We start from the raw sequence: 27,154 nt of genomic DNA, 5'->3' as shown, positions 1-27,154 counted from the left end.
CGGGATCCTAGATCTAGCGGACCGGCTCCAGAATGCTGCTTTATTTTTCCACCCTTAGCTATTCCCCGCGTCACACCAGAATGCCCTCTACCCTCCGTCTTACATCTGCTCCGCTTTCTCATTTCCCTTTAGCTCGTGCCCTACCTAATTTTGGATTTTTCTGTGTATCAGTTTCTGTCTCACTCTGTCTCTGTCTCTCTCTCACACACTCACTCTCTCTCTCTCTCCTAAATAAATGTTTCAGGGCAACAAAGTTATCTGCCGGTGCAGTTTCCCTTTTATCAGTGCCCCAGTTGTTATTTCGAATGTTCTTCGGTACGTTATATCTCGCGGGTATATCAGGTGATCATGTAATATAACTTTTTTTTTTGTTTTGCCAAACAACATTTGTAATAAGAATTGCATTGTTTTGTCATCTGAGGATAGATGGATACCTGAAACACACTAAAAGGCATTCATACGCATATCACGTTAAACTCGGGAGGTTTATTTTTTTTCTGTATTCAATTCACACTGATTTTCTTAGTAGTCCTTTAAATCTGCCCTTCTTTGACTACTAGTTCCAGGGAAGAGATGGAACCTGATATTACGGTGTCCATCTGCACATCTGTCACATCACCCACCTCCATGCACAAATTGGATTTCTTACAGTCAGTGGTTCCCGTGATACAGCGAGATAACTTACTTTGTGACCGCAGGGGGAAACATTCCAGAAAATATTTGAGCCTGTGCTTATTTGTCTCTAATTGTGACTTATGAGTGTAGGGAGCAAGCTCCCCGATGACCAGGGGTTGTAGAATAAACATGTACAGTATGTACTCAAGGAGAACATTTCCCAAAGCTTTGCTGAACCAGATGCACAGTTTTATTACACAGCAGTGAAAGGGTTATAAAGCATAAAACTCTATAATGCAACAATTTTTCTTCTATGTAGTACCCTCTCTTTCTATGGCTTTAATAATCTTCCGCTGTAGTAGAGGGGTTTAACCCGCACATTGCCGGAGCTGTGTTGAAGGTGTTTTTGCTCTTTCCTGTGGAGAGGAGATTACTGGGTATTTCCTTGCAATGAGTTTTTATAACATGTTTCCCGTGGTTCTCGGAATTATCTTCTTTGGGGCTCTGTAGGGAGTCGGATTGTGCTGCAGAATTCCCAGCTGGGCAGATAGGACTGATAATGTCTCTTAGCAAAAAAAAAAACCCAAAACATTTCAATGTGTTCTTTTGTTGACCAGGTATCTGATAAGGTAGCGACGATAACATTTGTCTACTCAGTAATGCAGCAAAAGGATGTACGATTCTAAAATAGATAATTTTCACGGTACACTACTGTCCATTTTTAGGGGAAGTGTCTGGCAACAGGTGGTAGGGTATTCCATGGGGGGGTAGGGGGAGGGGCATGGGAGAAGTCTTGCAGGTATGAGTGGTGGATATCAGAGATCAGGTAAAATTCAGGTCAGAAGCAGGGCATGCAGTAAGGATGTCGGCATTATGTCAAATAGGATGTCGACAAGGTTGAAATGTTGACATAGTGAAAATGTCAACATTTGGGTTGCTTTAAAAATGACTGGACATGATGCCTGTCGATATCATTAATCAACTTAATGCAACAAGTATGTCTTAATTACAGATAGGCAAAGCATTTGCAAAATGCCGACTCCACAGATAAGTTTCCCATCTTCAGGAAATTTGATAACACAGCAAAAGACAATTACTAATATTTAAGTACAGTACACTTTTTCATGTTTAAATACACTATTGGAATTGTATGTGGCTATGCAGTCCACAGCCACAGTGGTTGTATTTCCTAGGCCAATATGGTGGGGAGATGAGCATCTTTGAGTTGCTCGGAAGCCAGGCAGAGGGAGAGACCATCTAATTATGATTGGCTGATCAGGAGGGCTTTTTCTTGTTGAAAATATGTGCAACGTAACATTTATCACTTGGAGCCTCGGTTTGAGCTACAGTCAGATCACACTTGAATTGATCCTGTAATTAATCTTGTGCGGTGAAACTGCAGCATTTTCCTGTGACTCTGCCACTTGATCCGAGCTATTGGGATGTTGTCAATATAATGAGGTGAATCCCCATATGCCTCGCATGCCAAAGATAACAGCAGACCGGTGGCACGGATAATATTCTCTTACCGTTACTCCTGTCTTAGGTCTCCGTGTAGCAGAATAGCAATTAATTCTAAAGAGCACAGTCATGAGAGCAGTCATTGCAGTATATCATGTACACTCTGCAGCCCATCCGAGTGCTAGATTAATGTCCACATGGGCCTCGAGCTGAAACCTATGAAGGGCCTATTGTGTGCTTCTGCAGGGGGTGTGACAAGCATTGCAGTGACCACCATATAATAAAGAGAGTTATAATAAAGAGAGCATCACAGTGACCGTCATATAATACAAAGAACATCACCTTGACCCCAGATTATGCAAAGAGCATTGCAGTGACCACCATACATTGCAGTTTTCACCGTTTAATACAGTCACCGTCATATAATACAGAAGGCATCTCTGTGACCGCCATGTAATACAGAGAGCATTGTAGTGACTACCATATAATACAGAGAAAATTAGTGCCCCCCATATAATAAACCAAGCATCTAAGTGACTGCCATAAACATTTACACACCATGGCCCTTGCAATGGGATAAATGAAACCACAAGCTGCTGGCAGATTTATCTATACAGGGACAAATGGAGGATTTCTGGAGGGGGGTTTCCACGTCCCGCCACTAAACTGTACATGACCACCATGCTATCATTTTAGCTAATTCTAGGCCACATCAACATCAGATATGCCTTAAGCTGGGTACACACTTAAGCGACCCAACGGCCGACCAGCAATCCCGCTGACCGAAAGGGCGATTTGGTAAATGATACTTACCATTAGGCAACTTGATGTCTGTAAAGACATCACAACTGAAACTGAGCAGGCAAATGTAAATGTTGTGACGCCTGTGTCGGTGGTTCCTGCCGGTGGTGAGATGGTCACCTGTACACAGAAGTAGATGTACTTTCAGGGCCTATCTGATATGTCTGTGAACAACGTCGTTCACAGACATTGTTTATACACACCCGCATATGCACTATGCCAGTGTTGGCTAACCTTGACACTCCAGCTGTTGTGGAACTATATATCCCAGCATGCCCTGCCACAGTTTTAGCATGCCCTAATAGCAAAACTGTAGCAGTGCATGCTGGGTTATGTAGTTCCATAACAGCTGGAGTGTCAAGGTTAGCCAACACTGCACTATGCGATATGTGATTTGCTGAACTATATATTGCATACTGTGTACCCAGCATAACTTTTAACAGTAATAAGGCTTAAATTTACATAATTTAAAAAAAGGGCATACATAAAAGGCACTCACTGGATTCTGACCCAGTGCAGGTCCCACTTCTCCCTGCACCCCCTGGGCAAACCATCAGGCACTGCTCTTCTTGTGGACTCCCACTCCTTGCACACACACTCCTCTTAAGGGTCACTTGATCTGTTCTTACACGCTTTTAGGTCTGTTACGCTCCCTCCTGCACCTCTTTTGCTAAACGTGGACTACTCCTTCCTATCCCATTCATTGCCCCCAGCCCCTGGCAGAGCCCTGCAGTCTGCTCTGCTGTGAAAGATGCTGTCCTAGGCTGTCACAAACATGTCAGTGTCGGGGCCCGTCTGGCCCAATGAGTAACAGCCGAGACAGCACTAAACCTTGCCGTCTCCTTGCTTCTGCTGGTTCTGGACCAGTGGCGGAGCTTATAATACGGGGGCGGAGCTTTGTTGGTTTGTGGGCGGAGCTACAGAATGCATGGAGAGGAATCTTAGCCGGCTTGAGGGCGGAGCTTCGGTCGGGGACGGGGGTAGACAGGGCTTCAAACGGCTTTGGGGGTGGGGTGTTTGTGTGTGAATGGGCGATGCTTTAGTCCAGGGGGCCAGGAGGTGAACGTATTGGTGACTGGGAAAAAAAAAAAATCCTGTCTGCACTGAGCAGGATGCTGTGGGCCTATTTTCATGGATGGGTCTGGAGCTGTAACTCCACCCACCCCATTGTTAATCTGGCCCTGGCCCATCCCATAGTTTACCTGACTTTCTTACTCGCAGGTCCTATGTGTTTTTCATTTAACTATCACGGGTGATCCATTCTGAACATGATAGAGAGTTGTCTAAAGACTCCATTCCCATGATGCATTGGGAAGACTCTGCTACGTTGCACAAAATCATCCTGCACTGGGCAGCCACAGACACTGGCCTGACACAGGTGTTGCAGCCCAGGATTTAAATGAGTGACCTTGACTGTAGAACTATCCTATTTCCAGTTTAACGGGGAGCATGGACTAAAGGAATAAGCCTCTATTTCTCCCTGGTGATCCAGGCACACAATAGTTCTGTGTGTTGGTTTTAATTTAGCCCATACTTTAACCTTATTGTGACTGTAATCACAATTATCGGAGCAATGGGAAGGATGAGGGAACAGACAGAGAGGGCGGTATGATGTGTGCACAGGTGGTTTGTATGTGAGTTGGGATGGAGTGTGTGGTCTTACTGGGAGGGCCGTGGCACACAAGAATGCCCTCTCCCAGCACTCTGCAAATCATAGGCAAAATTTACCTGTATCAAGAGACGTTTAGCAGGATCTCATTCTTGAGGTTATAATTGATAATTGCAGGATAGGAAAGGCAAAGGTGAATACTGGAATACAATTTGCACTTTAGACCTAATTGTCTTGCATTGTGTTTCTTGAACCGGTAATTTAAGATTGGTAAATCTTTTTGCCGAAAGTAGACCTATTACTCCAATACCGTGAAGCCTCCCATCGGTTCAGCCCACAAGACGGTCGCTTCTGCTGTTTGTAAGCGATGTATACCAGATCTCTTAGTTAATGGATATCAGAACTGTGGCATATGCTTTAAAACTGAGCAGAGCTTAAATACATACATTGGAAAGAAATATTTTGTTCTGCAGATGGCTTTTGGCAAGCAGAAATAGAAAAATTCCATCTGGTGTTATTTATTATTACTTTGCTCATTCTTCCATTTTGCACAATATTAAAAGGTTGGCAAATATAAATGACAGTTTTATCATTATTATTGATGAAGAATACACACGAATTTCTCCTATTGCCTTCTCACCATTCAACATTCCCCCCCCCCCCCCCCCTTGTCACCTTGTGATTAGGTGGATGTTCCTGCTAAGTCAGCGGACAGTGAGACATCCTAGTTAAAAACCAACAGTTTGTCCGTATTTTTAAAGTTGATCCACTGCATGAGAGTAATGCACAGGTATTACATACAACAATGATTTGCTGATTGCGTGGGGCAATAGAGATCAGCTGTTATCTGAGGAGCCTGGCTTAAAAATCAACATTTGTGTTTATTTTGTAAAGAATGGAGAATCCAAGGAGCCAGTTTCTTGTCAGGGATGGATTTGCAGAAAATGAAATGTCTTGTAGTGTATTATTATTCCTAAGGTGTCATTTCATATTGTATTCTACGTGCTTTGCTTTCTGCAGGCTGAAAATTGAAGAGCTGGAAGCCGAACGTAGCCGGCTAGAGGAGGAGAACAAAATCCTGGAGATGAGGTTGGAGAGACTATGTCTTCAGGTAAGTAAAGAGAGCGCTTATGTGCCTTTGTCATCAAATCCTCTTGACACGCAGGACTTTGGCTATCAAACTTTGTCATTGCTCTCAAATATGAAGTAATACTGACTGGCAGCTGGAGAATGCAGGTCATACACACACAATGTTATATTGTAGCTCTCAATAGTTTGGCTTCTAGTTAATTTACAATGCTACCTCATATCACTGGCATTGATACGCAATTGACGGCTCAGCCTGTAGGCTCGTAGCATGTGTCCTACCTTGTGCCAGTTTCCACTATTCCGATTACATTAATGCAATGTAATTAATGCTCTTGTTTTTGACGATAACTGAGAGCTCAATGGGGCTCTCACTAGTGTTGCCCATGGCCGGCTCAGCAGTATGTGTAGCACATGGGTCTATATAAACTATCACAAAGTAGATTTTACTGCCATACAAGGATTTATCACTATTCTGCAGGGAGATACAGCTGCCAAGCCATCATCATTGTATATTTCACTCGTCGGTGGTTACATGGTACAATGGACCACTAATAGACAAACGAGTTGCTCCCTTTATCTTCTGTGTATGTGGTAATCGGGTAACTAGGGTGTCTCTTGCTCATTTATCTTGCCTCTGAACAATCAAATGTACCTAACTTTGCCATAACATATATGACCAGGTCAGGTACAAGTTAAGTCATTTGTCAGTTGTGTGAAATGACCAGACACTAGGGCCATAACTAGGGTACTGCCACCTGTGCCATGGCACAGGGCAGGGGGCGCTGTTTGGGCCTGTCAAATTTCCCTTTTTATTATCATTCTCACTTGTAGCTTCCTCTTCTTTTATCCCCAGCATCTCTTGGCCTCCCCTCTCTCTTCCCTGGCCCTTCCCCATGAGGCCATGGCCCTTTTTCAGGTGCACTCACTTATGTCCCTAGTATTAAAACATTGGAGGGGGCGCCAATGCTCTCTCTGGCAAAGGGCACCAAAAAGTCTAGTTACGGCTCTGCCAGACACACCCATGTTGTTGCTAGAGGGGGCCGATTCAATTGCACGCAAGCTACAGCCGGAATGGCTCAGCAGGTTGTGTCTCTCGCTCATCTCTGCCCATGGAGGTGCAAGCAGAAATTAACTACTGCAATTGCGCTTCACTCAACGCCATCAACAGAGCTCCGGGACATGTGTACAGAATGTATCGGTGTAGAAAATCCCAAATAAATAAACCTGGGGAAGTTAACATGGCACTTTTTATATATGTAACATTGAGCTGCATGTTTGTGCTGTACTGTATATTAGATAAAATAGCAATAGCATGTCTGTGCTGTATATTAGATACAATAGCAATAGCATGTCTGTGCTGTATATTAGATACAATAGCATGTCTGTGCTGTATATTAGATACAATAGCAATAGCATGTCTGTGCTGTATATTAGATACAATAGCATGTCTGTGCTTTATATTAGATACAATAGCAATAGCATGTCTGTGCTGTATATTAGATACAATAGCAATATTGTGTTGGTAGATTTAATTGCTCACTTAAACACTCATCTGGAGAGCTCCTGCCACTTCATTTATTCACGAGAGATGATTTTTTACTTCCATGACCTGACTCATTAATCCTGCTCCTGTACTTTAAAATTATATTCCAATAATCCGCACTGCGGAGTTTGTTGGTATCGTGTTGTCCCTTCTGATCACACTGCATAATTGTAATGCTGAAAGTTACAATATCTGTGCTGTGAGGCCTTATGTAGCGTTAAGCGACTGCAGTTTTTCGTGGGGTTATGATTACATTTCAGCCGGGCATACTGTAGCTTCTCTTTACAGAGCATCTCATATCCTGTTTTAACCTGTGACTGGTATGAAATATCTTCTATCGGAACCAAATGATCTACTTGCAGTAACACTTCCTGGTTTAAGTACTTCTGTCATCTGCAGCCATTTTGTGCGGTGAAAAAATGTTCCGTAGAATTCAGCTTATTAATTGTACAGGGACGGTTACATCACCGAAATATAAATGTCTTGATCTAAAAGGTTTTTTAGCTGTTGACATTAATGATTTAAAAGTTACTATCCCAGAAAGCCTGTGTGGTGTCTGTATTAAGGGCCAAATTCCTGGAACACTGATATAGCAGGGAATACCAAGGGCAGATGTACTATGCTCTGGGAAGAGATACATTGGAGAGTGATAATCTACCATCCAATTAGCTCCTAACTGTCATTTTTCAAACAGAGCCTCCAACATGACAGTTGGGAGCTGAGTGGCTGGTAGTTTTTCACTTTCCAATTTATCTCTTCCCAAAGCTTAGTACATCATCCCCATGGAGAGAGGTTACTTGACGCAAGGTGGGCGGGAACATGCCACAAGTATGCAAAATGTGTCATCAAGCCTCATACACGTCAGGGCACACCAAATGAGGAGTCAGGATGATGTGATTTGCATTATCATATGTTTGGCCCCACCCACTCTGTTGCAATTGCTTCATCAAATGCCTCCCACTTCTTTATACCTCACATATGGATCTCATGGAAGTGATGTATGAATATTAGGCAAATATGCTAAAGGCGTATTATACACAATCTGCATTTGTTACAACTCTCAGTAATTAAAATATTCCCTTTTTTCCTGCTACGGAGAGTGAATGTCCCATTCGGTACCCAGTCTTTTCCTTTGCTGTGTTCTTCCTCTACACCATTTATGTTTTAAAGTATAAAGATTACTGATTCACTCAGGGACACTGCTCCTAAAAGCATGTCAGATAGCCGTCCTTGATAATGTATATGATCTTTTATTGAGATCAACCATCCCGGCCTGTCGCACAAGCTCTGTACTTTATGTATCATATAACGCTACCGTATTTAGTATATAGCTATTCTTTATCATCTATTCCCTGCTCATGACTTTTCTCTAGCAAGGGAAAGTGCATGTTTTAAATAACTTTGATTTATTTCATGAATGTTAATTGTGGCAGTTTTGTAGAAGGAATATTTTTTCCCCCCTCTTTGGTATTGCCAAGTAAACATAGGCAGGTTGTTAAACATAATATAGTTCTTTATATCTCCTTTCTCTGCAGCGAGCTTGCGGTGTATGCCTGTAGAATCCTGTGGTCGGACAAGCGTGTATAAACGCTGTATAGAAAGGAAAGCACAAAATTAGATCTTTTGTATAAAGTCATAGATTACTACTCTGATTATGCAGCATCTGAAATATTTAAGAAATTCATATGTTGACCAAACATGATAATCTGACATGTCTCGTAGATAATTCAAAGGTCAAGATGATCAGAATGTGTTTTAATAAAGGGACATGATTCTGTAATATTTTATTCCAAAATGTGTTTTGTAGCGGTTGCTTATTTTAAACAAGTAGATCTGCATGTCTGAGTGATTCCTTGTTTAAAAAAAAATCCCCAAATAATTGCTTGGTAGAATTGAGTACAAGTGATATTCTAGCAAAGCAGAGAGCACGTGAGAAAAATACCAGCTGTTTATGAATATTTAGTGGGAGATACCTAAGGTATTAGTAATGGGAGTACTAGCTTTCACTAATATAGATAGCGTATGTCATATAGCTGCTGAGGACTGCCTATGGGGGATTACTGGCTGCAGATGATTGGTTAAGGGAGATTACTGGCTGCAGATGATTGGTTATTAGAGATTACTGGCTGCAAATGATTGGCTATGGGGGATTACTGGTTGCAGATTGACTATGGATGATTAATGACTGCAGATGATTGGTTCTCAGAGATTATTGGCTGTAGATGATTGGCTATGGGTGAATTCTGGCTGTTGACAATTGACTAGCAAGGAAGACACTTTATTGGCTAGTGCATTCCTGACATTACTGATTTAAAAATGTACATCTTCCAATGTGCCAAGACCATGCCCCTCTTCCTGAGGTTATAACCAGGACCCTGGGGAGAAGTATGCTGTTTAGGAGTTAATGGTGCTGCATTATTCAGGGTCAGAAGGCAGGCTATGTATTATGGATAAAGTACCTCCATTTGTAGTCCTCAGCCTGGATGCAGTGCATATTTATTTCTCCCGTTTTGATAAAATAAAGACCTTTTATTTTGCAGGAATAAGAACACAAATCACTGCATCCTTTGCCATTTAGATAGTGCAGCAAATTGAGAACATCTTAAAGCTGCTATTTACAGTTTCCACTCAGCACAGATCCTGCATTCAGCTGAGGGAAACAATGGAGCCGACCACTTATTTTTCAATTATGGTATGGGCAAGGTAATAACACTGCCCACAACGGGTAATTATACATTTGTTTCACTTACTGTTCATGCAGGCATAGAGTGTAGGGAAATGCCACTTTCTTAGCTAAGTTGAGAGCCTTTTAATTTAGTCAGTCATACAGCCAGTCTCCTGTTATTATGGAAAGATTTTTAGGTTGCTATTTGCCTTTTTGCAAAATTAGATTGTGTTTGTTTAATGACTTGCAGATCTCGTTATAGGAGTGTGCCTTATATTGCCATACAGTTAATTTAGGGTGTGTCCAGTTTTGGATAACCATTACTATTTATCCATCTCCCTTGTGTCTCCCTTCCCCCATGTAATCTTTATGTTAATTTTCTCATCATTACCTGCCATTGTCTCCCTAGGGTGGAGGCACTTGAGAGAATCCTGGCTAATTATCATTAGCCAGGGATGTAATTAATAGGGGTTGTCCTAAAGCGTACAGCCCCTCTACCCTTTTATGTGGGCCCGTCACAGTGAATTAACTGAACTAACCTGCTGTCATTGTTAAACCATTTTAAGTTTATCCTCCCTCTAAAGGTGCGTACACACTGGGTGATAAAGTGGACGACTGAACGATAACGATATCGTTATCGTTCAGTCGTCCACATTATCGTCCATTTTTAAACCCAAAAAGATGAACGATAACGACGACGCGCGTTCCCGCGGGTCGTTCGTCATCATCGTTCATCGGGCTGACATGCAGGCCAACCTGACGATCTCGTCAGGTTGCTGCATGTCAGGGAATGGGGGAGAGAGCCCGGCGCTGAACGATATCGTTAATGATATCGTTCAGCGGCTGTGCTCAATGTCATAAACGACATTGAGCACAGCCTGCCGGGGACACACTAGACGATATCGCTCAGGGAGCATATCGTCTAGTGTGTATGCACCTTCAATTGTGTAGCGCCTGTGGCCTCATATGTAAATTAGAGGGAGATGGCTCTGCAGACTTCAGTAACTTAAATAGGTACAGTCTACCGGATTATCATTGAGGAGGGTGCAGGGGAAGATATTTTTGAAGGTTCATGTCTGTTTAACTCTGTCAACCGAGAAAATCCTTCTTCAAAGTTATAAATCCAAGAAGAGCAAGCAGACTTATAAAACACGCTTTTTAATAAGGAGTTTATATTTGTAGTAAATCTATGCTGAAATGGAAGTCACAAATCTATAGTGTACAGTATGTGGGTTTGTTTTGTTTTTTTGTCTAGCTTGACATAACCACAGTTAATTTGTATTCAGTCTGCTGATCCTGACAATAATATTGTGGTGCATTTCCCGACTTTACTCTGCGGAAAAAATACCCCGCTGTGTTTTTCCAAGACCCCCTAATGTTAGACTCAGCAAGTGGCTCTGTTCTCAGTAGATGATATATCTAGGAGAGCTAAGAACAATTTCGCTACGCTACCAATTAGTTATAGAAAATCACATTTTGTGGCCGATTTTAGATAGATAAATGTGAATGACACAATGCGCACTTATCAAAGCTGTATATTAAATAGTAGCAATTTTAAAAAATATCAGTGTAGTTCGTTATTCATGATCATCCACAAATATAGGAATATGGTAGGTTTTAGCTCAATATTCCATTATATTTTTTAAAAGAAAACAATTTTGTTTACTGTAGATAATCATATTTGTGAGTTGTCCATATTGGGATGTAGTTGTAATACCGACGGCCAGGGTGCCCTCTGTTTAAATCCTGGCGTCAGCTTCCCGGACTAAACATAGGCGGCTAAATCCTGACAGACGGCATCCCGATCAAAGGGAAGCCTCGGTGTCTTAGCTTTTAACCACGGCTGAGGGGGAGGGATACCAAGCATCGGGAAGCCGCTGTCGGCATTTTGACAGAAGGCATCCTGACTGCCAGTATTTCATACCCAACCCGTCTCTAATATCAAGGAGCAGTCTGAATTTATCCTCTGGAAATTACCTAATTTTTCAACTATCTGGTATATCTTTCCCCAGGAGAGTGGCTGGCCCTTCCACATCCCACCCACTTCCTAGTGAGAATCGCATCATATGTGAATGTAAGCTCTCATGAGCAGGGCCCTCTTCCCTCGTGTGCTTCTCCTTCCCCTACTTATACTATCATTTACTCCTAACTCCCCAATGGCACCTAACACTTGGATGCTGACGCCCTGCTGCTTATTTCATTGTTATGCGGCAATGTGTATAAACCATGTCCTTGTGTTGCATTGTTTTGTACTGTTAATAACTGTGTTTCTTGTGTATTTGTTTATATACTTTGTAAGGTGCTGCAGGTGACATAAATAAAGGATAATAATAATACGTCCCTGCCACTCTTCGTAGATGCGCGTTTCACTGCATTTTGCCATGAGTGTGGCCTAATGATGCTATTATAGCCTAGCCCCACCCCTATTACCTGCCACTTACATCTCCTCTCTGGGCTTCTCCCGGTCAGGAGATGATAACATTTTGTAAGTATGTCCTACACTATATATATATACATACACTAGTATTCCAGATTAGCGGATGACCAGTGTTGGAAGATTTGCATTACAGAATTGAAAGCTTACCTTCAGGGCTTGATTAAGATTTTCGGGATACTTAACTCTCCTGGAACTTCCAGGAGACTATAGAATTTTCTAGGTCACACAGGCTCCCGGTATACAGAGTGGCCCTCCCACTTTTCTTCCACTTCCTAGTGAAGTGGACATGAAGCTGAGAAAAATGCTGGTAATAGAACATCTGTGGGGAGGGGTGGGGCCAATATGAAGCTATTATGATAGTTTCTTCATTTTGCCCCACCCCTCTTAGATGTGCAATTCGCTGCATTTAGGGGTCTAATGATGTGAATAGTCCGGCCCGGCCCCTATCACTTGCCACCTGCATCTCTGGACTTCTCCCTCAGAAGAGATAAGTCGGTAAATATGGTTTACAGTCACCCTAGGCCAGTAGTTTTCAACCTTTTTTTTTAACTCGCGGCATACCGAACAAGATTTTAAAATTGCTGGGGCACACCATCAGTCCTCCCCGGGGAAAGAAAGACACACATTGGCCCCGACGGGAAAAAAATACCCACATATTGGCCCCTGAGAAAAAAAGCACAGACATTGGCCCCCATAGAAAAACAAACACAGACATTGGTGCCCCTACAGCAAAAAATGGCCCCTGCAGTAATAAAGAATTGTCCTCTCTGTAATTGTCCCTCATAGTAATTACACTCACGTTGACCCCCACAGTACAGACATTACATACACATTGGCCCCCACAGTACAGTAATCACACACATTGGCCCCCACAGTACAGTAATCACACACATTGGCCCCCACAGTACAGTAATTACACACACTGGCCCCCACAGTACAGACGTTACACACACATTGGCCCCCACAGTAATAAAACAAACACTTTGGCCCCCATAGCAATTACACCCACATTGTCCCCCACAGTAATAAAATAAATAAAAATGCACTGGCCTCCTCTCCCTCAACAGCAGCAGTTTATGCAGAGGGAGTGTCAGAGTGCCCGTCTTTCTATGTTACGGAGCATTGGAGCTGGAGCAGAAGCAGCGCTGGCCTGGGTGGGTGGGAAGGCAGGCGAGGAGTAGCACTGGGCCGGGTGGTAAGACGATGTGACGTGCATGACCTATGAGTCATAGGTTGTGGGTCGCATCGCGTCTGGTCGCCTGGTAAATCCCAGCGCTGTTCAAGTCCGGTAATAATGATTGCAGCAGTACACTTGGGAACTTGGGATCGGATCATCGCGGCACACTAGTGTGCCGCGGTACAGCATTTGAAAAAACCTCCCCTAGGCTAAGAGGCTAGCAGAGAAGGCATTCAAAAGATCAGTATACAATGCAGAGAGCATTCCAAAGACCATTATACAGTGCAGAGATTTATCTACACTATAGAGAGAATTCTGTAGACTGAAGAACAAAACATAGAGCATTCCAGAGCCCATTCCAGAAACCGATATTCTTTACAGAGAGCATTTGATAAACTGATATACAAAACAGAGAGCATTCCAGCGACCAATATACAAAACTAAGAGCATCCCGGAGACTGTATACATTACAGAGAGAGGTTCAGAGATCAAAATTTAATATAGAGAGCAGTCAAGATATCGATATACACTACAGACAGCAACCCAGAGTCTGCCATACAATACAGGGAGCAGTCCAAAGACCAATTTGGAATATCAAGAGCATCCCAGAGAGTGATATCCAATACAGAAAGCATTCCAGTTATTGATAATGAATACAGGGAGCACTCCAGAGACCACCATAAGTTACAGAAAGCGTTAGAGGAACCGAGCTAAAATACAAATGCTGTTGTCTCTAATACATATGGAACTCTGATATGTGAACATGTGGTGTTAGTATGTGGTTTCTTTAACACCTGACACCTTAGTACACAGTTACTTATATGTCACCAGCGTTGATGACGTAGATTGTACGCAGTGCTGTGACTCCAGACAAGCTTCCTCTGTCATCCCCTATGCTCACCTGCAGTTCCTCGAGGTCAGGAATTCCCCTTTTCTGACCATGGACTTGCCTTACTACAACAGATACTCACAAGGCTCTTTCAGAGGTCTACGGGACACTTTCCTGTTCTTCCACTGCATCTGAACTTTTCCTACATCCAGGACAGGTCTGACTACCCTGCTGCCCAATATCTTTATCAGTCCGTGAGCTCTCCGTTCTGCAGCTCTTGTCTCTCTGTTAGGATTTCATTTTTGTGACTTTTATTTATTAGCTTTGGGGGAATAACTGATCTTGTTTATTAATAAATATGGAATATTTTATTATTTTGCATAGTAATGTGCAGGTTCTATTTACTGCTATTTATGACCATGGACCTTGAACACATGTAACGTACCTTCAATGAACATGGTCCCCTATATCAAATCTTTAAAGTTTTGATGGCTGTCTCCATTAACCGCTGTCTTTTCCTCTTTATTGTTTAATATACATTCATAGTCTGATGATAGCTGGAAACATTTTTTACCTATGATGTTTTTTGAAACTATATTAAAGTAAGTGAACTTATATCAGGATAATATGTATACATCTGTTGAATGGTGGCATTATGCATACTCCATACAAAGACTTTTACTCCCTAATTTACAAAGGGCCCCAAACTGATAAGGTGTTTAAAGTGTTACGTCAGGCACAATAATTGGATGTGCCAATTTAAACTCTGCACTTCCCATTCATTTGGTTAATCCGTGAACATGCTACAGTGAAACGCGTGTCAAATCACTTTTCAATAGGAAGAAGTCTGACCAAAACTTTACTAGTTACCCTCCATATATTTATATATATTAGTAGTAATAACAATAGGAAATATGGGATCCCCTATTTTCATAGGAAGCTATTGTGTTATATGGAGATATGTTATAGTAACAACCAGTTACATAACAGGGCAGCAGTGCGCCCTGTGCTGGTCCCTCTCACTAAACCCATGACGTCACACCTAGGGGTGTAGACGCGGGCTCTAGGAAGTGGGGTAGTGTGGACACTCTGGGCAGCTCCACAGGCTGCGGGGCACCCACCTAGAGCCAGGGCCGTTAAGAGACTGGCTCGGGTGAAGGGGGAGTGGCCTAATTTTGGGAGGTGAGGACACGCCCCATAAAAATGGAAAAGGCAAGAAAATCCTAGTTGCAGAGCCTGTGAGCCCCCCAGCCCATGGAGGGTTGCAGTCAGTGTGATTGCTCCCCCCCACAGGCTGAGACAGCAGTGAGTAAGCTTTTACTGCAGCATGTGCTGGGCTGCTGACAAGAAAGAACAAGCCCGGGCCTTGGTAATTAGTACCCGTACCCCCCTATCGGCGACCCTGCCTAGAGCGTCCCTTGGACACTGGGTGGCTCTGCAGTAACGCTGCAAGGTGCCATTCAAACCACATACAGGTGCTGTGGGGCAGTGGTGGTGCCGCCCCCAGGGCCCTGTGCAATTACTTTGCTCGCACACTTCTAGTTACGGCCCTGGTAACAACCTTCTGCTTACTAGATACAAGAATTGAATTGGACACAATTTATATTTGCCGGATATACAATATTTATTGAAATCTTACATCAAATACTAAGTTTGAGTGCCATATATTATTGAACATTGGGGGGGGGGGGAATGGATTCAATTACAAGCAATGTATGCAAGATGACTGCCGGAATGGGAATGGTCAGATGAAGGTACTTTGCCGGCTTAAGCAATTTATTTTTAGTGCTTACCTTTTTCTGTTTTTTTAGATTTTTTGTTAGTTACAAATTTCATTTTAACAATGGAGAATTCCATTATTAATTATATTTTGAACTACATTGAAAACAAAAAATTAAAAAATGCTGGTGAGCGATTGATCAGTGACTATTGCCCATCCTGTATGAGATTGTTTCCATAAGGGCTGATTGCAGATCATATGCAAATTAGCCATATGGTGGAAGCCAGATTTTCTACCTTATGATAATGTGATGGTCCAAGATCTGAAATCAGCCATTCATTTTACACCGGCCGCCACATCTGTCATTATCGGCATGTGCACTAGCCCAATGCTGGTTGCAAGAGATCCATCAGAAACAGGCTTCCCTTCCCCGTGGACTCATATGGCTACAAGCCTACAGCACTTCCACAAGTCAGTGTGATCACATTATCACTGCCCACTTCAAACCCCGAATATCCCAATGTCAAGGAAAGACAGATCCGGCCAAGTTCTGTCTGCCTCAGAATAGGACGTATGAATAAATCCGCATCTGTACATGCGCTGTATGCGAAACATGCCATTTGCGTCCTTGCACAGAGATCTGTCTGATAATGTATTTGTTTATATGGCAACGTGACTTAATCTGATCTGAATAACCATCAGTCTGTAATGTGAGACTGTGTTTATGCTTCATCTAATTTAATGGCAGTTATATAAAGGCTACATAGACCTTACCAAAACACCATGCAGAGCTGCCTGAATGTGTGACTCTAAGTCGGTATTTACAGTAGCAGCAGGCAGAAAATATGATTTATTACAAGTGAACAGTTATGCAATGTGCAGCGTGATCTGTCCTATTGTTGACTTATGTATTTTTAGATTCCACAAATTTTTTCCTCTTTTCCACAAGAGTATTTTGTGATAAGTAGCATAATTATTTAAAAAAAAAAAAAATTTATATATTACATGTAATGTGCCTCTAGAAAATCAGGGGGATGAGGGACATTGACAGGCAAGATAAGCATTTAGCGGACAAGTTAAGTTGCAGCTTCTAAAAATGTAAACTTTTTGCTCATTATTTATTTTCTTTTTTTTCCCCCGGCTGAGGGATCCCAGTGGTCTGCTGGGATCTCTCACACAGCCTGGACCACTGCTTCACACCCACACCATTGCTCCATCACTTACTTGCACTGTAAGGGTCAGTGGTGTTCGGGTGTGAAGCTGGGTACACTGTGATTTTTTTTTTAATTATTTGCTGGATTCCAACGGATCAGTACGACAAATCATTCGAAATTGTACAGTGTGCGCCCTCCTACGTCAGGCGGTGAACGCTCCTGTGGAGTCATCAGCTGCATTGTCAGGTCGGCCCTACATGCAGCTCAGTTGGATGATGCTGCTGACGACCCCATGCAGCTGGATACGGCAGGAGCTGACATATCGGCCACCAGATCGTCTAATGCAGGGGTCTTCAACCTTGGCCCTCCAGCTGCTGTGGAACTACACATCCCAGAATGCACTGCCACCTTTTTGATATAACAGCATGCTAAAACTATGGCAGTGCATGCTGGGATGTGTAGTTCCACAGCAGCTGGAGGGCCAAGGTTGAAGCCTGGTCTAATGTGTACTGGCCGCCCAATATGTCGGCCCGTCTGCGGGGGAGGGGTCAGAACTCACATCGCTGGGTACACACTTTGTTTAGTGTGTACCCAGCTTTAGGCTATTCTGGACCTAAGGGGGATGTTTTTACATTACTGAAGGGGAGTGTTCATAACTAGCAAACTTCATTAAACTGTTGGGGGATTTAAAATGGCAGCTGTGGGCTGTGCACGTTATATTCAAGCACGCTGCCGCAATGACACATTTTTTTACTTCTAGGAAAATACGATATCGAAGATAATTTGTGAAATTCCTGGTTGAACCTCATTGCTGCTCCTCTGCTATTGGGCCACCTGAGATGAGGAGCAGCCTGTGAGAGGAATATTTTTACAATTGAAAAGCGAACAATGGCTCAAAAAAGTGAATATTAGCAAGACAGCTATTATAGCAAATCACTTTCCTTGCCCAGAAATTCCTTGGTAGGTCCCCTGACTGCAGAGATACATCCAAAGAATCCATGGAATTTGATTTACAATGCAGGGGAGAGGGGACTCTCCTAGAGGATCCGGGAGGGCAGGCAACTATAGCACAGTAGTGAGAAAACCCTCTGCAATGAAGAGGTGAAAGGAGATAAGTTAAACAAGAAAAGATTACTGTGTCCCCAATTTACCGGGGATCAGGCACAGCAAATAACGTTTCTGGACAGGAAATCCCCTCTCCTATAAGAAATAAAATAGTTATTATGTCCTTCAGAGCCATAACTAGACTTTTTGGTGCCCTGTGCCAGAGAGAGCAGTGGCGCGTCCCCCCACACACATTTTTTAAATAGCGACATAAGATAGTGCCCATGAAAAAGAGCCATGGCCTCATGGGGAAGGACCAGGGAAGAGGGAATCGGTAAGAATATGAATCAAATCCCGACAGTGGCTGGCCGACATGGCTGAAAATCCCGATCATCCCAAGGTAAGTATTAACTAACCTAACCTCCCCTCCTAACCCTAACCCTCCTTAGGGGTGCCTAACCCTAATCCCCCCTTCCCCGCTGCCTAAACCTAAGTCCCCTGGGGGGGGGGTGCCTAACCCTAAATCCCCCCAGGGGGTGCCTAACCCTCCCTTCCCCTAGCCTAACCCTAACCTCCCGGGGGGGTGCCTAACTCTTAGTCCCCCCTGGGAGCCCTAAACCTAACCCTTCCCCCCCCAGCGGGGCTGTCCACAGCGGCGCCCGGCATCACTCGATCAGGATGCTGGGCGCCGGGCTCCCGGCGTTGGTAAAATGACAGGCGTCTAGATTTAGACGCCTGTCATTTAACCCTCGCCGGGGATAAAGCAGTCGGGAAGCCGGCTGTCGGGATTACGTCCGCCGGCTTCCCGGCTGCATACCGGGTAGAGGATAGGGGAGGCCAGGAGATGCTGGGGATAAAAGAGGAGGAAGCTACAAGTGATGATGATGATGAACAGGAAAATTGACAGGCCCAAACAGCGCCCTCTGCCCTGCGGTGCCCTGTGCCATGGAACTGGTCGCACCACCCTAGTTACGGCCCTGATGTCCTTTCACTTTTGTTGCACATAAATTAAACCATGTCATGTTATTTTTTTCATATTAATACTAATAAATTGGACCCTGTTTATGGTGGGTTGCCCTATCCATCCATCCCCGATGTATTACCTACCCCATTCCCGATGCAGTGGTACTCTTCTTCGGATGGTCTGTCTCGTCTCTGTTGTGGGAGTCATTGGATAGAAGGGGGATCGGCATGCCGCAACTACTTCCGCGCATGACACGGGCAGTACAATTCAGGGCATTATATAATATTATATAATATAGATGGAGAAACTACTTTCCATCACACAGTAGGGATCCCTTCTTACAGTAAGTATAATATTTATAGGGATACAGGCTTTAATTCACTAGGAATCGATGTCACAGAGACACGTTTGCCATAATGTCACTGGTATACGCTGCTTTCTTAGCCACTTGCTTGTCATAAATGCATGGAATGCGTCTGCAGCCACGAGTGCTTTACCTGACATGGCCACGTCCCATGCCTCTGGGGTGGCCCGCTGTGTCCCCCATCTGTATGGAGGAATGCGTTCCACACATGTGCAGAACGGATCTCCTACTACAGCCCTGGGAATGATGTTGTGGTCTGTGACCGCAGACATCAAGGTAGTGTCTATATCCCCTTCACGGAGAGGACCCTGACGTCATCAGCCAGTGTCCAGCGTCATTCCCTACCATCCTAGTGGGCATAGAGGGGGAATATAACCATGTAGCGAGTGGGGACAACTTACTTCTTTAGCTGGCCTTCATGGGCATGAGTTGCACTTACGCCCTCGCTCAAGTCACTTCCAGGTCACTAGCAAGAAGGGGAAATACAGCCAACCCAGACATCACTCCCGAAATCGTGCCCCAGAATGCCATGCGAACAGCACTCTGGGGCGCATGTGCTGTAACAAAACTGCAAGGAGAGAACATAGTCCCCCCCCCCCCCCCTCCAAGCACATATATATTGATCTGTGCATGTGCAAAGATTAACTGCAGCAGGGGAGACTAATGATCAGTACCCCCTACGCCACACTCCACTGTGCTCTGTAATAAGGTGAAGGGCGGGGAAGGAGCAGTAATTGGGGGGTGTCATCTTTTGGCACTGGGTGACATGGGGAGGGGGGCACTAATACAATGGAGGCGTCTAATACAGTGGGGGTTCATTGACACTGGGGGATGGGTGTGGGCTCTGCCCCTGGGATCTATTACCAATAGGGGGGAGGGGGGGCAAGTGGTGATAATGCTTGGGATCTTTTGCCACTGTGGGGGGTATTTCTGATAGAGGGTAGGAGGTGATTATACAATGTGGGCCTATTGACACGGGGATGCAAAACACCCCCTAGGCGTGTTTGTTTAGTAAAATATTTAAATATATTTTAAGATGTATTTCAAACTGTTTTTAAATAATATATAAAAAATAATAATTGCCGGTTAAGTGGTTATCATTACAGGTTGTAGGTGTACCTCAGGCTAGTGACCTGTAATAAGCACGTCACTGTGCTCCCAGCACTTATCATTTACCCCACACAGGGACGGGTCCTGGCACTCTGGTGCTAATACACTCTCTATGGACACTGACATTATTACACAGGCTGTAGTTAATATAGCTATAGTGTTATTAGTATGTCACTAATTGATACAACTGTTCTTCTGACACACAATGTAGAACACATGCATTAATGGGGGTGTTGGAGTTTGGTTAATGCTACCACCCCGCAGAGTCACAGTTTGCTGCAGCTTGTAAATCTGATTTTAAGGAAGTCTGCACAATTACAGCTGGAGACCCCTCCCAGACCTTGTGTTTCTCTTTCATCTACTGGCCCATAAACCATTGTTGTTTTTCTTCACTCTTTATGCTCCACTTGCTGCATTAAGAGAAGCATCTCCCAAGTTTAGATGCTTGAAGAAAGATTGATTAAAATCAGCAACAGTTTGTGGTAATTGGATCCATATGCTGTGAGAGGAAGCTTGACTAGTTAGGAGTTCTTGTAATTAGTTCACAGCTGGTTGGTGAGAGCTGCAGAAGCTGCATTAACAGCTCAGATCAGGGGATTGTCACAGAATTCTCAGCTTAGACTGTCTCATTTTTGCCATCGTCTGAGTAGCTTTGGAACTGGGCTGCATGTTTCGGTTAGACATGATGGACTATTGATGTGACTGCTTATTAATATCACAGACGGCGGCATAACTAGAGATGTCCATATAATAAAATAGGACGGGGATCTCTAAGCTCCAGAACAACATACATCGCCACAATGTTTCCGGCATTTACAGTCCGCGCCCAATGGAGAGGGTACTTCGTAATTCTATTGGCGGCACTGGGCCTGATTCTGTACGCTATGCAGATGTTTTCGCAAATGGAGTTATTTTTTCTTACCGCACATACGTCTGATTCGCACTGCGCATGCGTGAAGGTACATTGCCATAGCCGTGCGCTGCCAGTCTTTATTTGCAGTGTGATTGACAGGCAAGGAGCGTTTGGGGGAGGCAACGGGGAGTGTCGGCTAAATATGCAGGCGTGTCTCCACCATTTCAGGGGCGAGTCACATCCTGCATCTGCGATGCCGTACGCAGGAAATACGGCTACTGCGTCTCACTTGTGGCTGCCATTCTGAGTGACTATAGACTCATTCAATGAGTTGATGTTTACCTGGTCTGCGTCTGATGCTGCGTATGTGTACACAGTTGAGGACAGCTGCGATGGCTCAGGTGGGCATTTCAGTACGAGTCCCGGACGCTGTAGCATTAGGATGTTTTTGCACATACACCGCTACAAAAATCACAGCTGTGGGAGTATTAACCTACAGCTCTAAATGAGGCCCCATAGACTCCACCCACTGTGACCTGAATATACATCTGTAGTATGTATGCAATTTGTCATGATAACATGGCCACTTTTTCAGCCAATCAGAATCCGGTATTAATCAGGAATAATGGCTGTTTCTTAACCACATAGGCAGCAATTTGGTGAAATGCCAAATGCCTATACTGTATGCATGGCGAGGGTAATGTAAACTATTCCAGTGTAATGTATGGCAGTGCGGAATTTGCTGGATTACTGTACGCTTTGTCGGTCTCGTTTTGTTTTGTCTCTTCTTTTCAGACTGTTTACAAAGAGACACCCAATATACACCTGTTTATTCTCTGTCCTTACTTTCTAGACTCAACATTCCTAAACTTCAAGCACGGACTGTTCTCCTAATCACCAGGAGCAGAACTTGGCTTTGTCAGACTCTGCAGAGGAATCTCTTGCTATCTCCCGGGGAACTCTGCATGACTTTTTTTTTTTTTTTTAAAGCTGCTTCTACACAACTATCAAATCACCAGATCCTGTGTGTTTTGCATGAATGGTCATTACAATAGCAGGCTTACTAGAAGTTACAAGCACATGGGAAAACCAAAGCCAACAGTGTAGTGTGCTCTTAGTAGGTAGTAATAAGCAGTTCCTTGCATCCATGAATTTCGCTAATGTAGCAGCTCTCGACCTCAGGTCACCGACTTTGCTATTAAGCGGGAGAATACATTAGGTAGCGTTGGTAAAACAGACTTGTTACTTATACACAAGTGAGCATTATAGAGATGTCAAAAGAAAAGAGACAGTAAAAAAAAAAAAAAACATCTGGGCATATATAAATATTTATGTGTACTAATGAGAGTATGGACAAGTGCTAATTGTGCAGCTGGAGAACATCCTGTGGCATTTATCAGGCTGCCAGCTTTCACTGCATTGGTTCAGAATGATCACATGACATCAGTGCCTCAGAATTGTGAGTGACATCAGCAGCTAATTCAAGTAGATTCTGTATGCCTATTTTCCTGAGTGTCAGACAGGTGGTTCTCTCAGGCTCCCGAGAGAGCACTGCACCCTACCGGATCCCATCATGCCCTTATACACTATTGCCACAGTCATGCCAGTTAGTCATGCCAGACCGCCCTTCTCGGCGTGTCAGGTCCCTTGTAATTAGCTTACGCCGAGCATCTTTTTCGCTCTAATGTTGCATAGCGATGTGACAAAACCACACAAGGCTGCACTGATTTTGATATACAAGATTTGTATATCTGTGAGACTGAGTCTAAATCTGTATACGAAGTGCTACGATGCAGCAGCCGTGGCTTTTTTCACGCCAAGTTCAGTTGTACAGACTCAGACTCTGTCGCACATCAAATGAATCAGTACATGTGGTTTTGTCACATCACATTGCAACTAGAGTGCACACTGGAGTGAGAAACGTGCTACACCACTCGGCGCAGCTCATTCGCCCCAGACATCTCGCGCCACATGGCGTATTGTGGCTAGATGTATGAGGACGCATATGTAGCTTCATGTTTCCCTGATGTACACAAATCGTATCCCCACACCCCCTACTCTTGCCACTTGGAACTCCTCTCCAGGATAGGCTAGGAAGGGGAGTCCCAAAGCTAGGCAAGTATGGGTAACATACATTACTCAGTGTGCACCTGACTTTCCAGTGCAGTTCTGCTACAAAGCAACATATCCTTACTCCAATAAAGACCAATTAAGCTCCTCTCACTTATACCCATTTCACACTGCCAGCAATACCCTTGGGTACTGCACGTGAATGCACAGCAACCGGGTTACTGTGCAGCAGCGGTAGCTCCTTACCTGTCTAACCGGGGGGTCTGCAGTGCACATCCTCGCTTGCCATCCTGGTGATTGACAGCTGATGTCACTGGCCGGTGGGGCTTAAGTCTGACGGCCGCAGGGGGCATGACCTAAATTGAGGGCGTGGCTAAAGCCCAGAGCTGCTGCTAGGCTAGGACACAGGCTGGCTTTTATGGGCCAGATAGGGCTGCCGTTATAGTAGGGGAGTGACTTCCCAGGGGAAGCCTCTCCCTGCTTTGCAGTCCAGACTGGCATGCCCAGGGTGAGAAAACACCTGGGAATGCCTGTCTGACGGTGATCAGTAGGGAGTGCTTCCAATGAGAAGTCACTACCACTGCTGCTAGCTTAGGCAGTCCCTGCAGGGTAGTGGATTATACTGGGGGGGCTGCAGTCCCGCAGCCCGAGTGACACATGCTTTATTTCATGTATGTTATTTATACAACCTTTCATATGGTACTGTCAAATAGTAGTTTTACTTGCTCTTAAGTATAGAGGAGTGTTAAGATGTTTAGCTCCGGGCATTAAGGGGTATGGGGGCATGGTAATAATATGCAATCTGCAGTAATTGGACTTGGTTTCACATCACTGGACCTGCCCTTTGGTGTTACCCAGCTGTCTATAGAATTCATTGTTGCAGAAATATTAGCCTTGTGTTGTCATGGAGTGATAGGTGGATTGTGTGGTGCGTGTAGTAATGTTCAGGGTAACTCCTATGTCCTGGCTGGTGTAGCATAGAACTTGCCCCAGAGGTGTGGTGGTTTCCTGTGGTGGTAAATGATTGTAAGATACATTCTACAAATGGTGGCAGCAGTTCAAATATTTCTTACTAGAGATATAAAAAAAAATATTTAAATTGTGGTTAAAAAATAAAGCAAGTATTCAGCATATAGTGATTAAAGGTATGGATGGTGATTAGGTGGTGAAACAGGAAAAGATGAGTTTTGCAAAGAATAATTGTGAAAGCGAATATGAAGATATAATATATAATAGTGTGGAAAATGTTGTAGACTATACACCGATCAGCCATAACATTAAAACAGCTGACAGGGGTAGTGGATAACACTGATTATCCCGTTACAATGGCACCAATCAAGAGTTGGGATATATTAGGCAGCAAGTCACCAGTCAGTTCTTGAAGATGATGTGTTGGAAGCAGGAAAAATAGGCAAGAGTAAGAATCGGAGCAACTTTGAGGAGGGCCAAAAAAGGAATGGGTCAGAGCATTTTCAAAACAGCAGCTCTTGTGGGGTGTTCCTGGTGTGCAGTGGTTAGTATTTACCAAAAGTGGTCCAAGGAAGGACAACTGGTGAAAAGGTCATGGGCGCACAAGGCTGTTATGCGATAGCCCGTAGACAGTCTGGTCCTATCCCACAGAAGAGCCACTGTAGCACAAATTGCTTAAAAAGTTAATGCTGGCAATGTTATTGTATTTACTGCAAAATGTATTTATTTATATATAATCAGTTAATTTGGAGCTGTGCACCTGTATTTTTTCTTAATGTTAGAAAGGTGTCAGAACACACCGTGCATCGCAGCTTGCTGCATATGCAACTGATAGCCGCAGACCGATCGGAGTGCCCGTGCTGACCCCTGTCCACTGCCAAAAGCACTTATAATGGTCACTTGAGCATCAGAACTGGATCATAGAGCAATAGAAGGCGGCTAGGCTGGTCTAATGAATAATGGTTTATTTGACATCATGTGGATGCATGTGTGCCTGTGCGTCATTTACCTGAGAAATAGATGGCACCAGGGTAGACTATGGGAAGTAGGCAAGCCAGCGGAGGTAGTATGATGCTCTGGGGTGTGCTGGAAAAACAAGGCCATGGAGGCCCCAGCTCGCAACTTGCAGGATCTGCTGCTTTACATCTTGATGCCAGACACCTTCAGAGGTCTTGTGGAGTCCATACCTCGATGGGTCAGAGCTGTTCCAGCAGCACGTGGGGGGCCTGCAGAGTAATAGGCAGGTTGTTTTAATATTATGGCTACTTGGCGTATAAATGAAAATGATCTAAAGAATTGACAGTGAAATGTAAATATGGTTAAATATAATATGCTGTATAAATTGTTGTAGCTACGGTGTGACTAGTGGAATATGGTAAGTGAAACGTGTGACTGTGCATGAAATGGGTATATATAACATAAAATACTGGACAAAGGTGTATGAATAAAAAAAAAAAATCTAGATTAACAGTTGATGAATATGTATAGGTAATTTAATAAAGACATCATGAAATTGAAAATAGTAAAATAAAATGAACAAGAATAAATAAATAAGATGGGCAATCTCTTGTAGTGGTGGCTTTATTTCTGTCAAAACACAGCTTCTTCAGTGGGCTCGTATATTCAGCTTCCAAAGCTGTCAGCCACAATCTGCCTCCCTCCTAGTATGACAACCTGCTGCCGAGTTTTAAATGTCCTCCAGGACTGTGGAGTACTGACCTGATTAGCGCTTTAAGATCACTAAGGGTACTGTCACACAGGCACCTATGTTATAGTAGTACCCTTAGGAACCATGAACACGGTAATAGTGGAAAATGTTCAAATAAAAACCCCATTTTCAAATGGCCTATACCACAATACCCAATCCAACTCCCCATTCTCACACTCATGTTTAGTGTTACCCATGTACTAGTGGGCCACAACTGTCTTACCAAGATTAATGGTAGGTGTGTGAATAGACAGCTCAGGTGTATTCTTAGAAAATATTATTTTGTTGAAAGTATGTGCCTTCCAGTAGTTGTTGACAAAGCAACAATAAAGAGATTTTTTTTTCTTTAAATAGTAAGTAACATACAGTACATTTTTATTCATCCACTAATAGTATTTTTTTCATAGCTATCTTCCTACTAATCATTATATCCTTTCAACATTTCTCTGGAGGTCAGGCAAAAATGACTGACATACAGTCATTCAGTCTGTGCAGGCTTTCAGCATGTCATGTGATGGCCAAAGGGGAAGAAGGATATCACAGTGCAGGCAGCGCTCATAGGGGTGTCTCCCAAAACCAATCAGCTTTTAACTGTCATTTGAAGGATTGCGTTAGATAAATGATAGTTGATTGGCTGCCCTGGACCACTTCTGCACTGTATCTTTCTGCAAGGCTTGATGCATATCTCCCCATGTGACTAGAAGTCTTTGATTGTAATGGTAGTCTACAATCATAAATCATTAATAGCAGCCTGAGGAAATACATATGTAATTACTAACATTCTCCTTATAAACTACCACAGTGATTTATGTAATGCTGCTTTAAGGCCAAGGCTACCCTAGTGATTTTTGTTAGGCATCAGAGTCCTGCAGGAAGCTGCACAGGAAAATCAAGTGTCAACTAAATGTAATTTATCAACTTTTTTTTATTGCATCATGTGTTTAAATCCCTTTCAGGCAATGTAATAATAAT

At 43.6% G+C, this 27,154-nt stretch overlaps 1 protein-coding gene across 6 annotated transcripts in view; it reads left to right on the top strand.

The window, feature by feature from the left end:
* The window catches only part of MAD1L1 (mitotic arrest deficient 1 like 1), an 811,364-nt gene that overhangs the window by 395,276 nt on the left and 388,934 nt on the right, over positions 1-27,154 (top strand). For 5 of the 6 annotated variants that reach the window (XM_088452027.1, XM_088452028.1, XM_088452030.1 and 2 more), the window contains one exon: positions 5,507-5,597. In XM_088452027.1, coding sequence (XP_088308153.1) covers positions 5,507-5,597 — 91 coding nt within the window. Of the gene's footprint in view, positions 1-5,506; positions 5,598-22,288; positions 26,021-27,154 lie in introns of those variants that run through there. The other variant, XM_088452032.1, reaches the window with a different exon arrangement.

The sequence above is a fragment of the Taudactylus pleione genome, unplaced genomic scaffold, assembly GCF_031769625.1.
Source record: "Taudactylus pleione unplaced genomic scaffold, aTauple2 ptg000032l, whole genome shotgun sequence".
NCBI classification, from domain to species: Eukaryota; Metazoa; Chordata; class Amphibia; order Anura; family Myobatrachidae; genus Taudactylus; species Taudactylus pleione.
This window is presented reverse-complemented; position numbering and strand designations above follow the sequence as displayed.